This window comes from Equus asinus, chromosome 3 (genome assembly GCF_041296235.1).
Source record: "Equus asinus isolate D_3611 breed Donkey chromosome 3, EquAss-T2T_v2, whole genome shotgun sequence".
NCBI lineage: Eukaryota > Metazoa > Chordata > Mammalia > Perissodactyla > Equidae > Equus > Equus asinus.
Genome location: NC_091792.1, coordinates 130,204,152 through 130,221,248, shown reverse-complemented (window position 1 = coordinate 130,221,248; position 17,097 = coordinate 130,204,152). Strand labels below are relative to the sequence as shown.

The following is a 17,097-nucleotide window of genomic DNA, read 5'->3' as shown; positions in this document are numbered from 1 at the left end:
TCTTTACTGTCTCTTTAAGTGATTTTGATCCATCTCAAAGATTCAAATACTACCTATATTCTGTTGGCTTTTAATTTACATCTCCCTTTATAATGGAAACTTAGCGCCACACATCTCTATCCAACTACTTACTCAAGATCTCCACTTGGGTGTCTAGTAGGCACCTCAAAATCATCACAGCCAACACTGAAATATTGTTTTTCCTCTGTGGCAGTAACTGCCAGATGATCCCAATAGCCACATTTTCCTTATTTAGTAATAGAATTCCCAAATTTTAGCTGGGCAGATATTTCCCAGAATGATGACCACCTTGTCTCATCTCTTTTGCATATGATCATGTGACTAAGTTCTGGCTAAGGGGATATGAATGGAAAGGATATGTATAGTTTCCAGGACAAACCCTTAAATGAAGAGGCAGGACTTCTATATTTCCTTCCTTTACTCTCCTCTGACTGGAACACTGACCCAATGGGTGTTGCGGTGAACTATCTTTAGCCAAGCAGAGAAGGACAGTGCTGGGTGGACCACAGACCCGCAGTTTGAGAAGCACTGCTCTATGGGTCAGTGGAGCAACAAGATAGAGTTCTGAATACCTTAAGCAAGCTTTTCAGCCCTTCACTACTTATATTCTTGAACTGTTCCATGAAAGAGAACTTAAGTCTATAAGCCACTGGAGTCTCTTTATTCTAGCAAGCTAACCTGTATCCTGAGTAATATTTGCCCCCAGTCTGCTTCTTCTCACCCTTCACTTCCCTTACCATACACCTTTCCCATCTCGATTTGTATCATCACTCACTCAGTTGCTCAGGCCCCAAAACAAGATGTCATTCTTGTTTTCTCTCTTCCCTCCCATTCATTGCCAGGCCATCAATGTAGTGTATTAGCTTTACCTCCAAAATATGTCTTAAGTCTGATTTCTTCTTCTAATTCACACTGCCACAACCTTAGTCAAAGCCACTAGCATCTCCTATCTGGACTCCAGTGACTTACTAACTTCTTGTCTCTCTTCTCGATGCACAGTTCATCTTCCACATAGCAGCCAGAGTGAGATTATAAAATCATAAATCGGATAATATTCCCCACCTCCTGCCCCAGTGGCTTTTATATTCATAATGAACTCCAAAGTCCTTATTTTAGATTCTAAGATCCTACAAGATGTATACCTGACTTCTTTGGTGGGGAAGTTTGGCTCTGAGTTAACATCTGTTGCCAATCTTCCTCTTTTTGCTTGAGGAAGATTGTCCCTGAGCCAGTATTTGTACCAATCTTCCTCTATTTTGTATGTGGGGTACCACCACAGCATGGCTTGATGAGCAGTGTGTAGGTCCACACCCAGGATCCAAACCCGCTGAAGCAGAGCTTGTGAAATTAACCACAATGCCACCGGGCCAGCCCTACACCTTACTTCTGATCTCACCTTCTACCAGTCATTTGGCCTTATTCTGATCCCTTGAAAATGCCAACTTTGAGGCCAGCCCCATGGCCAAGTGGTTAAGTTCGTGTGCTCCACTTTTGGTGGCCCAGGGTTTCACAGGTTTGGATCCTGGGCACGGACCTAGCACTGCTCATCAGGCCATGCTGAGGCAGCCTCACACATAGCACAATTAGAAGGACCTATAACTAGAATATACAGCTATGTACTGGGGGGATATAGGGAGAGAGGGGAAAAAAAAAGAAGATTGGCAACAGATGTTAGTTTAGGTGCCAATCTTTAAAAAAAGAAAAGAAAAAAGAAAATGCCAAGTCTGTTTCAATTGCAGGGCCTTTACACTTGTTGTTTTTCTCTTGGAAGACTGCCCAGATCTTTGCATAGCTGCATCATTCAGGTCTCAACTCAAATATTATCTCTTCAGAAAGCTCTTTCACCATGACTGGATTTTAACTTCTCTTTAGCAACTGGGAGCCTCTGAAATAATCTTACTTTATTTGTTAGCTTTTGTATTTATCTGTCCTCTGTAAATAGAATATAAACTTCTTGAGGACAGAGACTAAAAACAAATGACCTTATCATAACATAGCACAATGAAAATTCCTTTTTTCTGAAGACTAGAAAATTTAGTTATGTAAAGAATGAATATTTACCCTATAACATAATTTTGATCCAACTCCTCACAAAGTAATAATCTCACTTTATTCCTTATGATAGTGATGTTTTTGTTCCTTGGCCTGTTTTTTTTTTAAACATAGAGTCTTCACATTAACTGAATAGGCTTGTTAGGACCATCCGTGAAGGATGGCGTCTCCCTTCCTCACCCCTACAAGAAAAAATTGACAAAATAATCATTATTTTTAGGCATCAGGAAAAACTGTGAGATATCATTATTAAAAATAATTCTAGGGGCCAGCACTGTGGCTGAGTGGTTAAGTTTGCATGCTCTGCCTTGGCAGCCCAGGGTCTTGTCAGTTCGGATCCTGGGTGTGGACCTAGCATGGCTCATCAAGCCATGCTGAGGTGGGACCCCACACAGCACAAGCAGAAGGACCTACAACTAGAATATACGACTGTGTACTGGGGGGCTTTGGGAAAAAGAAGAAGAAAAAAAAAAGATTGGCAACACATGTTAGCTCAGGTGCCAATCTTTAAAAAAAAATTTAAAAAAAAATTCTGGGGGCCACCCCTGTGGCATAATGGTTGGATTTGCGCACTCTGCTTTGGCAGTCTAGGGTTCGAGGTTTCAGATCCGGGCACAAACCCACACACTGCTCATCAAGCCATGCTGCAGTGGTGTCCCACAAATAGAAAATAGAGGAAGATGGGCACAGATGTTAGCTCAGGGACAATCTTCTTCACCAAAATAATAATATAATTCTATTCTGGAGAATTCAGGGTTTCAGTTAATTTCCTACCCATATATAGAAATCAATTCATATGAAGGAAATGATTAACTTTTGCTTTTGTTTCTGCTTTTGCTTTTCATCTCTAGAACTAAACACAGGTTTAGCATTCTTTTTGGTCAGCGGTTCTCACCCTTAGCTGCTATTGGAACCACCTGTAGGTGCTTAGGCCAAACTTCATACCAATTAACACCATAACAGAATCTCTGAGATAGAGGGACAAGGCATCCATGGTTTTTAAAGCTCTCCAGCTGAGTGCAATGTGCAGCCAAAGTTGAAAACTGCTAATAGTTGGCTCTTTAGTTTTTCTTGCAATGGATTTATTCTCTATTAGTCAAAATTTATTTGCTTTCCAGTCTATCTTCCAAGGATTTTAAAATCTTGATTGGAAACTGTGCTGATCTATTTAATATTTTAATCTTTAATAATGTTTTTCATATGCCAGGCTTTGACCTAAATGTGCTACTGTCCATTTCTAGTAGGGTGAATTCCTTCCAATGGGAATTCAATGGAAGTGTGTTAAATCCATAGTTTCTATACAATTTAAGGGTTTTTTTTTTAAGATTGGCACCTGAGCTAACATCTGTTGCCAATCTTCTCTCTTTTACTTATTTTTTCTTCTTCTTCTCCCCAAAGCGCCCCAGTACATAGTTGTATATTCTAGTTCCAGGTCCTTCTGGCTGTGCTATGTGGGATGCTGCCTCAGCATGGCCTGATGAGTGGTGTCATGTTCACCCCCAGGATCTGAACCAGTGAAACCCTGGGCCACTGAAGCAGAGCACGCCACCTTAACCATTTGGCCATGGGGCTGGCCCCCCAATTTAAGGTTTTGAGAAGGGAGGGTGTGTGTGCATGTGTGTTTGGATAGTGAAGGCCTTTACATAAGAATATTTATTATGGCTTTACAAACCATTTTTACAAACATTTCATTGGATCCTCACTTCAGCTTGGTGCAAAGTAGTATTACATCTGAAAAATAAATGAGGAAAACTGATGCTTCGAATTAAGTGGGCTGCCTAAGGGTCACATAACTTGTGTTCCTTACTCAAGGCATAGGCTGCTCAAAATACCATTAGTTTTTTAGTTTTTGAAAACTAACATATATACAGTTTCATAAGAAGGGAACACATTGCAACATATTGAATGCAGAAGTAGAAATGATAACCAGCTTTCTTCTATTAAGCCAGCTACTAAAGAGATTTGCAAAAATGTAACATGCCACTCTTCTCACTAAATTTTCATTTTGGGAAATGGATATTTTTCATAAAAAATATATTAACATGCATTGGGTTATTTAAAAATACTTACTACTTTTAAATGTTCTGTTTTAATTTGGGACACAGTAAATATTGATAGAAATAACCTATATAAATAAAAGCTCTTTGGGGTCCCCAAACCAGAAAGTTTGAGAATCACTATAGCCTTGGCCTATATTTTAGTTGTGGGAAAAGCTAAAAATCTGAATGAATTGTTTACCTCAACATTAAGTCTAGCTCACATAAAGCTATTTTAGCATTTGTCCCCAAGGCTAAACACTATTGACAATGCTAAATATTTTTATTGCATGAGAAGAGTGCTACAATAGGTTCAGAATTGGATGAAAATTACAGAATAAATAACACTAATCGTCAACTATCTTTCTTCAACAAAAGCACTCTTTCAATATCTTTGATGCTTTCAGAGATTAGCATCAAAAATTATTAATACAAGAAGGCACAAGGAATTCGACCTTAACTGCTGCCAGTTTACACCTTTCTATGTGACTCTGAATTCTTAAAATATTGTGACACGATGAAAAAAATTCCTTGGATGTTGTAGAGGAAGAAAATTATAAGCCCTACCCATTCTTCAATGGAGAGGCTATAATTTTCAATTTTACTTTATTTAGCCCAAGATTTCCTTAGGCCTTGTATTTTCTGATTTAGCTTTGGCTAACAGAATCATGCTTGAAGCTCGAGATTGCCAGCTTTCAATAGACTTTTGCCATTGAAACCAGTGAAACTCTCTGGGAAAGTAAGATGTTGTCAGAGGTGCAATACAAGACAGAACAGACTAAAATGTGGTCTTTAAGAGAAGGTTGTTAGATAAAAACGAAGGCTAAGAACATTTTCAAGGATAAACCTCTTAACCCATTTGTTGGCGGTGGAAGCTCTGGTGTCAAGATTTACATCTGTTCTATACCTTGTAACCACAAAATTGTACCTGCTGGATTAACTGTAAGGAATCCTCTTTAAGACATCCAGACTTCCAAAGCTTAATGTTTCCATACAAATTAGTTGTCAGGGAAAGCTGCTTTCAGGCCAGGGTCTGTAATGCCTTTTGTCTATAAAGCGCTTCTTCCGTTAGCACTGAATTAATGAGTGACTATATAACATTCATTTCTTTAAAAACAGCATAGGAGACTTATTCTATAATGCTGAACCTGCTATGTGGTATTTGTGCTCTTTAATTCTGCTCAGTTTTTCAGAATGCATGGAAACAATGCAATTCAAATCCATTAATGAGCAAGACATAGGCTGTGTCTGAGATTATGAGTAATATAGGAACAAATGTTTAAGAGGTAAAAACCTCCAACATTGCAGGAGTTGTACACAATTTTTTCTCATTTCTAAGTTTCCTAGAAATAAGCAGTTTTGTATAAGGGACTATTATTCTTTTTTGATAGGCAAGTTGTTTTATTCTTGAAACTACAGATATTAGTTTTCATCCCTACCTATTCCCTGCCTCCCAGACATCTCCTCCCACCTCCCTTTCAACAGGCATCTTGATTTGGCATTTGATGGTTTAAAATGGTTTCTGTAATCTAATCCTGAACATCCATTTTAAGGTGTAAAGAGTTATGGAATAAACACTTGTTGAAATGTTTATTGCACCAACATAGTCCATTTGTTTGAGAAAAGATAGGCAAAATTAAGTTCCCAATGGGGAAATATCACACTGACAACTCCAGGTTTTAAAAATCTGAGCATGAGGGGCCCGCCCCGTGGCATAGTGGTTGACTTTGAGGTGCTCCGCTTCAGGGGCCCGGGTTCACGGGTTTGGATCCTGGGCGCGGACCTACACCACCTTGTCAGCCATGCTGTGGTGGAACCCACATACAAAACAGAGGAAGACTGGCACAGATATTAGCTCAGGACTAATCTTCCTCAGGCAAAAAAAGAAAGATTGGTAACAGATGTTAGCTCAGGGCGAATCCTCAGCAAAAATAAAAAATAAATAAAAATCTGAGTATGAGAGATAATCATGGTTGGTGTTTATGGAACATTTTTGGGGGGGAAGAAAACAACTCTATAAATGAGATCTTGAACTGAGAAAACTATCAGATGAAATGGCAGGAAGCAAAAAACTTATTTTGTTTGAATTCCATTTTCTGGGAGGAAAACTAGTATTGCAGAGTCATTTAATGAAAACCTTAGTTTTACTGGGGATTCAGATATTCACTGACACATATATAACAAACTTTAGATGGAAATCATTAACTATATCAGGAAATTATGTATTTCACACATTTTGCTAATTTAAATAAGACTTAAGTATCACACAGACACTGACATCATAATCATAACAGAGCAATTTTACATGTATATGAGTATTAATGACCTTTAGTATCTGGATGTATTCCAGGTCACAGAGCAAAAGAAAATTTTCACTTTTATGTGTTTTCAGTAGGGTTACCGGTCTAGGTCTTTTTGGGTTACATATGTCTGCTCAAATAATTAACACGATTGGGTATTATTGCCTCAAAGAAAATATCTATTGACCCTGTATTCTAGGAAGAAATTTAAAAAATGTAATTGCAATCTAGTTTTCTATAGGTTCTTAGAATCCATACTTCTGAATACTAGCCCCACACTGCTATTATATAAATACTTGTAACTTAAAGTTCTCTCTTGGGCACGTCTCTAGTTAGGGGTAAAAAGTCTTACAAAGAAACTGTTTAATTAATGATGTTAACATTTTACTAAGCAAAAGATGCTTGCTTCTCTTCCCACAAAGGCCAAACAGAAAACAAGAAGTGTTACTAACGTTTTCTATTTATTCATTAATAAAAAGTGCATAGTACAAGCCCTTTACCCCAATCCAAGTACTCAGTAAAAGATTACAATAAACCCTGGATGGCACAGACATGATTTGTTTGGCATGATTTAAACATTTAAAAACAGCAATTAACATTTAGTACATCACATGACCACTTTTGCCTTTAACAAAGTAATCATCAGACATGGTAACAAATAAATGATTTTTCATTGAGAAATATTATAACGTTAAGAGTAAACCTACTATCGCAACAACAAAAATTTAACTAATTAACTGTAGACTCTCTTCATTTCTCCTTCAAGGTGCTATTTTGGGTCTTAAGTCAAGCTAGTCAAATTTTAGCACAAATTGATTTACAGTGACAGAATTTCATTCAGAGTGATACACAGACTTCCAAGATTTCTTTGAAAATGTAAGACATCTGTAATTCCGTAAACACTATCATATCACACAGCACAAAGATACTAAAAGTAACAATGGAATAGCTGTATTTAATAGTTACTTTGGAAAATCTCTGCAAGTTGTTTAAAATATGACTTGCTGGCCATGGGATAGTGCTTGGATAGGTACATGATAAAATCTTTTACTATACACAGTTCCAATGTTAAATTTTTCCGTATGGAAAGCAAAAGAACGTTATTTTGCATAAAAGAACATTAAACGACTCTAAAACAAAAAAAAATTCTTAATGGCATTTGTGGAACGTTCAAGAGCCAAAAGTGATTAAAATGTGAAGCTTTATCTTTCCTTTTTCCAGATTTAAAAATGACTGTAGCCACAGTTCTGGTGAATGTTTACAAGCCAAGTAATGAATAAGGGTGTGCTCAATAAAAAGGCCACATGTAGAAGCTTTAAGAATATAATAGAATAATATAAATTACTAGTTAGGTTAGCAGGAATACTTTAGGTGCAATAGTACACTATCTTTTTCAGGAATGCAGAGAAATTTTACAAGCAAAAAAACCAAGACTATATACTTCACTAAGGAAATTTGTTACCAATTAAACAGATCGTCCATATAGGAAAGGGTTAACATTCTAGATGTAAGGTCAATTAAGTGTAGGTGACAGAAATGAAGAACTAGGAATAAGAATCCAGATTTCTAGGTCTCTAGCTAACATTAGACATTCTGGTTCCATGTCACAGCCACTTTTCAACCAAAGCCAGTTCTCGATTATCTGTGAGCTGTAGATTCAGTATCTTTGCCGAGATTAGCTTTCTAGCAGCTTTGAGACAGACTGTTATGATATATGTGCAAGCCTTCCAAGTTCAGGGGGCAAGGGCAGAAAAAGGAATGCTTATAGGGATTTAGCTCCATCTTATGCCATTCCTGCCCTTTCTGCTTTAAATACGGTAACAGCTGTAGAGATGGGAAGGCTTCCAGTAGGCCACAGCAAGAGCAAAAACCTTAAATTCATGGTGTTCATTTATCCAGGATTTGACTTACCTGTGTTATGATACCCCTCAATTAGCACAAGTAATTAAAAGTAGGTTATATTATTTCAAGAAGTGGAGCACGAAGCCAAGATGTACAAGAGGAATGCAGGCAGTCAGCATTGGATTATATAATGAAATGAAGCCCTTACAATGTTTATGGCCGAGAAGGTAATCATAATAAAGGAGAAAAAAATACCCTATGAGCACAATTGTATCAGAGACTCTATTAAACAGTACAATGATATAGAGAAGTTTATTCAATTCATACAAGTAATTTTTCAGGTCTGTACAGTGAAAAGCTAGACTGATCTAGGGGAAAAAAAATTCTTACATTGATAGCAAAATACCTTCCAGCCCCCATAAATCACCTGCAATCACTTGCTAGGAAAAACTTCCATAACCACGTAGGTCACGCAGACTTTTATGCCATTTGTATTAATTTCCTTTCAAACTGAGCAAAACAATGAAACCTTTTACTTTTTTATACATCTTAAAATTTTACTTATAGTAATGCTCCTCCCCCCCCCAATCCATCCCATTAACAAACGAGAATGAGATAAGGGTGAGAAAAAGATCCTTGATTGTTTCTCATTTTCCTTCTTTCCCTTGGAGTAAACCAAGAATTCATTAAATCTTTTTTAAAGTCAGAAAGATAACAAAAGACTCAAAATTTTTTCTTCAAAAACAAAATAGAGTAAATATCATTCAAACGTCAGTAACCAAACAGGCCCCAATACAACTTTAAAACAGTTTCACTTAACAGGGAAGTGTTACAACAGAAAAGAAGCTTCCTGAGAGGCACCCATTTTACAAATAAATTATAGCTTAAATTATTACTGTATAGATTATATCTGGCAAAGACAGAAAGAATTAACCTTTCTCCTCCTTTCATAAACCTTGTAAAGCTAGCGTACAGTGGCTTACAAATGTCATATAATGGACTGTAAATCATACACCATATTTAAGTCGTTTAAAGTTTTCTTAGTATTAGACATTTTTATGGGAGTAAAAAACTTAGTGAACAACTATTTCATTTCTTCTCTCCACCTTTTCTAGCCACATAAGCCAGTTGTAGTGGATGACACAGATTTCAGCTGTAACTTGTAAAATATTCCAAAGGCTGCCAAGTCCTAAGAGCTAGAGAAAACTGCCACCCACAAGTAAACTACCAAGGTGTCTGTACAGTGTGGTTCTAATTTTCTTTAAGACAATCTCAGACAACCCCAAATAACTTTATAAATACCTTATTTAAAAAAAAGCAATTTTAAAACCTATCAAAACTGTTAAAATATTTAAATGCAGAGATCTCAAATTTCCTTCAATCAGGCCAGAAATCATCACAAAAATTATAATCACAGTTACAAATAGAATGAGTGGAATGTTTAAGTTTAGGATAACCAAAAAAGCTCAATGTAACTTTTTTAATATAATCATTTACTCAAATATACTGTAAATAGGAAAGGTGATAAAACAGGAAGCAAAAATCAGCTTGCAAGTGAAATTTCTAGAAGCTCATGAAAACAATACCATCCCATATTGCAGATGCAAAAGGAAAAACAGTTCTAATGGGGTTAAGAGTACTCTGGTCATCTTCGTTCTTTTGGTCGTGCAAGGTGGTAACTGTTTTCACTTCCCATATCACAAAGTTAGTCCACAGGAGGGGCTGGTGGATCTTGTCCCTGGCATTAGAAAGAGAGAAATTATGGAACTGACTTCTTAAACCTCAGTGCAACCAATCTAACACATATAGTAAGAACTGAGCACCAATGCTCCCTAGCCTCCCATCGCAAATCATGTACTTATTTGAACTTTTCAGATGTTTCTGCACAAAGGAACACTAGATTAACATTGTGATTCACCAACATTTGTCTCCTTCTTCCCTATGGCATGGAAGAAAGGGAAATGACTGCTCTCGCTGACAGCTCCAGAGGTGATCTTTAAACAAATAAAGGTAGTCCCATCTCTCTGGCTAAGGTGCCTGGCTGAGCGCAGTAGAATCGAAGCGAAGCCAGAGACTTGTTTCTCGCTACAGAATGTCAGTGAGGAAGCGTGTGGCTCCAGCTGCTATTGGCAGCCATCCTATGATCACAAGGGGAGCCCACCTTGGAATGAAAATGGTGGTATGGCAAAAGAAACTGGGTCTTTGGTGACACTGCTAAACTTTCTAAACACTAACCCTACCTCTGGATTTTCTGATGTGTAAACCAATAAAGCCATTGATTTAAACCAAGTTGAGCTGGTTCTTATTACTTGCAATAGAAAGTATCCGAACTGTGAAGGAAACATTAGAGCTCTTAGGGATCTTCAGGAAGATTCCATTTATTTACTCTGACATGCTTGAGGAGACCCTAGTTGAGGGTGATCAATTTTTCTACTTGGAATTAGTCAATAGTTTTCTTCTTTATGCCTACGGCAGTGGGACTATTATTCCTAGAGCCGCCAGTCTACAATGAACTAAGGCCCAGGGGATTGTAATCTTGCATTTCTGTCACTTTTAATGGCTTCTAAGTCAGCTTATTAAGGTGGATTTCTTTGCTCCAAACACTGAAGAACTTGCTCTTTGATATGAAAGTAATAAAAACTATACATAGAAAGTAAGAAAAAAAAGGCTAAGGAAAAAGTACTTTATCAAGACAAAATGCAACCTGCTTTAGGGATACCCCCCTCTCCAAGAAACCAAAAATGAATTTAAGGCTTTTTATATAGTGCTAATGATGCCTTCTTTCTTAATTAAAGTCAGCATGCTACATATCTAAATGTTCTAAGAAAACCAAAGCACTGACCAGTTAACATCGCACATTTGCTTTTTCCTATGTAAGAAATTACTCTAACTAAACTTCTTCCTAATATTAACACACAAGATTGGGGAAACAAAGCAATTATTTTAGGAATTCACGTGGTGAAGGTTGGAGAAGGGAATTACAGGAATAATTTGGCGTTCAAGTGAATCCATCACAGAAATATTTTTAAAGAGATAATATCCAAATCAAATGGAAAAGAAAACACATAAATACTGGCTCTAAAAATGTTTCAAAGGAATCCTTTATAGAGGTTCTATTCAAAATAGTACTGAAAACTCCCAATGGGGCCCCTTTATCATATTTTTCATTTGAAAGGTTCTAAAAATGGTTGTAATCATAAGTATCAGGACTTATTAACATGAATGATGCCCACCTCTCCTTTTGCCAGCTCAGCTGATCTATTGTGATGCAGAAGTAGAACAATGAGTTTGAAAGAAATAGGATGGGAAAACAAGAGGAAAACAGGATTTAGCCAGACAGGCTCAGGTCTCTACTGTATTTAATAGCTATGACAGAAGGAGAGAAAATGAAGAAGGGGGAAAACATCTGAACTGCCACTACTAAGAGAATTTAGGGAGCTGGACGCATGAGAGGCAAAGGATCAACTGTGAGGTGGACAGAAGTGGGAAGTGGAGGACTGAGATTTGAGAAATACTGCTGTGCATTATGAACTGGATCATTTTTTATGTTTCTCAAGTGCATAAAGATTGGAATTCATTTAGTTTGGGGCTACTAGTCTGAGCTTCTTTCTATATGTAACTCCATGAAGACTAAGTGATTTGGGCTTGCAAGATATACTAGGACTACATAGGAAGAACTTACTCCATGAGTTAAATCTTTTGCTAACTCAGATATTTCAGTCTAAACAAACTCCTCCCCCTTCCCAGACCATACCCGTGCCCCCACATAAATGGATTTCTAATCCACAACACTTACATTATGAGGACTGGTTGGTTTTCCAGTCAGGTTGGATCCTCTTAGATTAGGAGGTCTCAGGAGAAACAAGATCACTGCAATAACCATCCAGGCCATCAAGATCATGGTAATACTGATGCCATTATCACCAGAGGGTCCTGGTACTAAAGACAAACAAAAAAAGGTATTCACAACAAAAACTGTAGCATGATCATGATTGTAATGTTGTTAGATAAATGTAAAAACAAATTCTGATATTTAAATGTTAACTTCAAAAACTGTACTAACGTGAAAAATTGTATTAATAATTTTTTTTGAAGATTTTATTTTTTTCCTTTTTCTCCCCAAAGCCCCCCAGTACATAGTTGTATATTCTTAGTTGTGGGTCCTTCTAGTTGTGGCGTGTGGCACGCCGCCTCAGCATGGTCTGAGGAGCAGTGCCATGTCCGCGCCCAGGATTCAAACGGATGAAACCCTGGGCCGCCTGCAGTGGAGTGCCCGAACTTACCCACTCGGCCACGGGGCCAGCCCCTGGATTAATAATTTTAAGAAGTGCAATTACGAAGTATTACAGCTTCAATTTCCCTTTCCTCCTGTGAGAAAATCTAAATGGTAAATGGTGTAAAATAGTCATAAGCCAAAGCCTATTAAATAAAGATTTTAATAGTGTAGTAGCTCTTAATATTTTGGAGTAACAGAATTCTTTGAGAATCTGATAAAAATTAAGAACCTTTCCACTATAAGAATCCATATATACACATTCAACGATTTTGCACATAAGTGTGAAAGGTTCATGGACCCACAAAGCCACCAATCCATGGATATATTGAGATCTACACAACCCAGGTTAAGACCACCTGATATACAGTAAAGGCACTCTACTTTAGAAGGGGGAAATTCTGCATTTTACTCACAGCAGCAGTATAAAAAAATAACAAGGAAAAGCGAACATCATCTGGGTTGTATAATATATAAATTAAAGATCATTTTAATGATATTTCAACGAAAGAGATATTTGGCCTTTTTTGCAAAAAGAAGTTGGATTCAAATCTAGCTATTTTAAAGTCTATGCATTTATCAAGAGAAAAGAGTCGGGGGGGAGGTGTGTGTGTAGGTTATCAGTCTTTCCCAGCTCCTTAAGGCAGCCATATCTTATTTAATTCAGAATAACAAGTACCTAGCACAGTGCCTGACCCATGGTATGAACTTAGTCAATTTCTAATAAATGAAACAGATTTTTTATTGAAGTATATTAGAGTACTCAATTGTCAGAAATGAGAATTATAGAAGATCAGATTTCTAAAGAAAAACATAGTATCTCTAGATGGTTACTAAAATAGCCTGTCAAGATTACGACTGATTTTGGTCTCCCTGCCTCAGGAAAACGTAAAAGAAATCCAAACAAGATGATGGAATTAAGGGGATATATTGTATTGAGGTCCATGGGCCCAGGCTCACTCCCAAAAAAGGAAAGGAAATGGGTAGCACTGCTGAGGCCAAAGCGTTAGTGACCAAAGGGGACAAAGTCAAGCAAAGAGCTGAGCTGGCCCAAGAGTTGGCTAGGAATGCAGCCTCTGTTCCAACCCAATCACTTCTCCAGAAACAGCTAACACAGTACTCAGGGTCACCAAAGTTTGCATTACTTATCACACAATACATTCGCATTTTTTTCTCTATATATCCATATCCACTCCTTTCCTTGTTCCCTCCTATTATACTAAATGAGCCTCCCTTCCTAACTAAGACCAGTTTCTCCACTTGAGTTTTGGATCCCATTGTTCTTGCAGAGATCTGTCCAGTATCCTCTCTCTCTTGTGTATTCAACACCCCCTTCTCCACTGCAGCCATCCCATGATCACTTACTGGGGAAAAAAGATCCCTCCCTCAACCCCTTTCCCTGTCCAACTTTTAAACCTAACATCTTGAGAGCTGTCTACATTTACTGTCTACATTTCTCTGCCTCCCATTCACTCCTCTGCTTGGTGTCTACCTCCATCATCACTCAAACAGCTCTTCAAAAGGTCACCTATGACACCTCCATGCTGCTAAGTCTAATGGGTAATTTTTAGTCCACTTTTTCCATGATCATCCTTTCCTTTTAAAAACACTTTCGTCCCTTGAAATGATGTGTGCCACATGTCTTCTGTGCCATTACCACTGCCTGATTTCCTTTCTAACACTTAGCCACTCCTTTACATGCTCATTTTCCTCTCCCTGGCTTTTAAAATTTGGAATTCCTCATGGTCAATTTTAGGTTCCCTTCTCTTCTTGCTCTATACACAATCATCCTCACCTTTGGCTTCATTTACCTTCTATATCCAGATCACATCTAAATTTATACCCAGCCCTGACTCCTCTGAACTCCACACCCAAATATCCACTATCTATCTACAACAATAGTTTTCTATTTTTTTTGGTCTTCGAAGCATCAACAGTTCTTAAACTGTGCTATACATTAGAGCCAATCGGCAGCTTCTTAAAAATACAAATAACCAAATCCACTTAATATACCCAGTATCCCAAACTAAAATCATGAGCATCTCCCCCTGCCCAGTCTTCATGCCCCACCAAACTGGGTCTCCATTCATCCTGCTGCCTAGGCCAGAAACCTACGAAAACACCTTTTGTTCTCTCCCAATGACCTTTATTTAATCTATCAGGACGTTTCTGTACATTTTACTTCCTAAATATCACTCAAATCTGTCTACTTCTAGCTCCACTCCTACACTTGTTCAAGCTACCATCACCTCTTGTCTGGTCTATTGCGATGGCCCCTTAACTGATCTCCACATACTTGCTCTTGCCTCCTCTAATTCTGTCCTCTCTATACTGTTGCAAGGGTGATGTTTTTCAAAAGAGCAAATACTATCTGTTGATTTTATTACTAAATAATAGCTAAAACTTGAGTGGTTACCTTGAACCAGGAATTATCTCTCAAACCTTTTTTTTGTTTTGTTTTGTTGAGGAAGATTGGCTCTGAGCTAACATCTGTGCCATTCTTCCCCTATTTTGTATGTGGGACCCTGCCATAGCATGGCCTGACAAACAGTATGTACATCGGTGCCCAGGATCTGACCCTGCAAACCCGGGGCCCTCAAAGCAGAATGCACAAACTTAATCACTCGGCCACGGGGCTGGCCCCATCTCTTAACTTTTTGATATTCTTTGCAAGTAAAATATCCTGAAGCTTCAGAGAGTTAAGCCTCAGGTTGAAAATTCAGTAATTCATATTTCTAGGCAAAGCAGTCCTGACAAAATGCCCACTCCTTTTTAAGACTCCCATAGTGATAATATGATTCTTAGTTCCCTGTAACTGTTTCCTAGCTTGGTTCCTATTGCAGCCTTTCCTTCCTGCATATTGCTGCTAGAAAAGTCTGCTGAAAACACTGCTCTTAACACATCTCTGCTGACCAACCCAGTGACTCACTCTCCACTGCCTACTGTTTCAACTCGGAACTCTTCAGCCTGGCCTTTCCACATATGATCTGGCCCTAACTCATCAATATTCATCAATATTAACTCTGACCATTTCTCAGAAAATGCATCCTCTGCTCTAGTCAACCCGATACCTTCTTCTTTCTTTAGTCAGTGTTCACATCAGAATAGCCTGTGATGATATCAACACCACCGATTCTAAGGCCCTGCCTCAAACCATCTAACTCAGGAGCAGCTGAGGGGTGGGGTCAGATAGCAACAATATTTTAAAAGTTTTCCAAAGGAATCTGATGTAATAGATCAATGCTAGTTTGGCTGACAGCATTTGCCAACTTGGCAAACTCAGTCCTTCTGCAGTACTCATTATTTTTCTGTCTGGCATGTTCTTACAACTAACCTCCATTTATTCACCTATATCCTACATCCCTCTCTCTTCTGTAAAAATCTCCATTTCGTCCACCCACTCTCTCCTCTGTCTTCCCTGGACTAGGGCAGCACTTCCAGTTTGAAGGAATAGTTTCCTATTTCTCCTAATTATGTCATTAACTTTTTAAGAACTGAGACCACCTCATAGCTGTTTGACTCTGTCACCTCTTAGCTATATAATCTCTGTGCCTCTGTGAAATGGAAATATTACCATCATTTCTTAGAGTAGTTGTGAAGATCAAAATGGTCAGTACATGAAAAGCAGTTGAGCACAGTGCCTGGTACACAATAAATATTATTCAATAAACATTAGCCATTACCAGTCTTAGGATCAACTAGAGCACAGAAAAGACTGAGTGCAGATAGATCCTGGTGTGAATACCTAGGCTGGATAAGATGGTGAAGTGGAATGGAAAAGGGTCAAATACAATACGATGGAAGAAACAACACCCAGGGACTGACTGGACTGGTGGTAGGAGGAGGAAAAAAAAAAAGTGAAGAATGCCTCTACAATTTCTGAAGGGTAGTAGTATGCAGTAGAATTTCTCTACTTAAAGGCTAAATGGATATAGTTTTCCTGACCTCCAAGGTTTGATAAGATCATTTCTCCTCTTCTCCAATAACTCAAGGCCCATCTCAAGGTAAAGGATAATAACTGAACCAATTAAAGTCAAACCTCTGGATCATAGTCAATGTTTTTCTCATTACAGCAGTCCCACAAATTAAGATTGGCTTTAGAATGTACTTTCACATGAGCATATTGTACAAGGTTATTAACAAAAAATTGGAAACAGGGTCGGGGGTGGGCACAGGGGGTGAAGCAGAGCACTTGTGTGGTGGCAGACAAGAAATAATGTACAACTGAAATTTTACAATGATGCAAATTATTATGAATCTCAATTAAAAAAATTTTTTTAAATAAAAAAGAAAGATAAATTTATCCTAGCTACTAGAAGGGAAGAACGAAAGTATGGGACAAATTCTGAATTAAAAAAAACTGGAAACAAACCTAAATATCTGCCAAGAGTATCTGAATAATAAATTATGGTATATCCGTGTAACAGAATATTATGAAGCTATAAAGAATGTTGAGGGAAGTAAGTCTCCATGAGATATGCTATTTTGTGACAGAAACAAAAGGAGATGAAAAAAAGTGTATATACAGAAGGGAGGGCAAATAATGTGTATTCTGCTTGTACATGCATATGGG

At 37.9% G+C, this 17,097-nt stretch overlaps 1 protein-coding gene across 1 annotated transcript in view; it reads right to left on the bottom strand.

Moving 5' to 3' along the window:
- Positions 1 to 6,851: 6,851 nt before the first annotated feature.
- Positions 6,852 to 17,097, bottom strand: part of SMIM14 (small integral membrane protein 14) — a 59,921-nt gene continuing 49,675 nt past the window's right edge. The window contains exons 4-5 of the mRNA XM_014857216.3: positions 12,048 to 12,190; positions 6,852 to 9,989 (exon numbers count right to left, since the gene is read on the bottom strand). Coding sequence (XP_014712702.1) covers positions 9,957 to 9,989; positions 12,048 to 12,190 — 176 coding nt within the window. The 3' untranslated portion in view covers positions 6,852 to 9,956. The remainder of the gene's footprint in view (positions 9,990 to 12,047; positions 12,191 to 17,097) is intronic.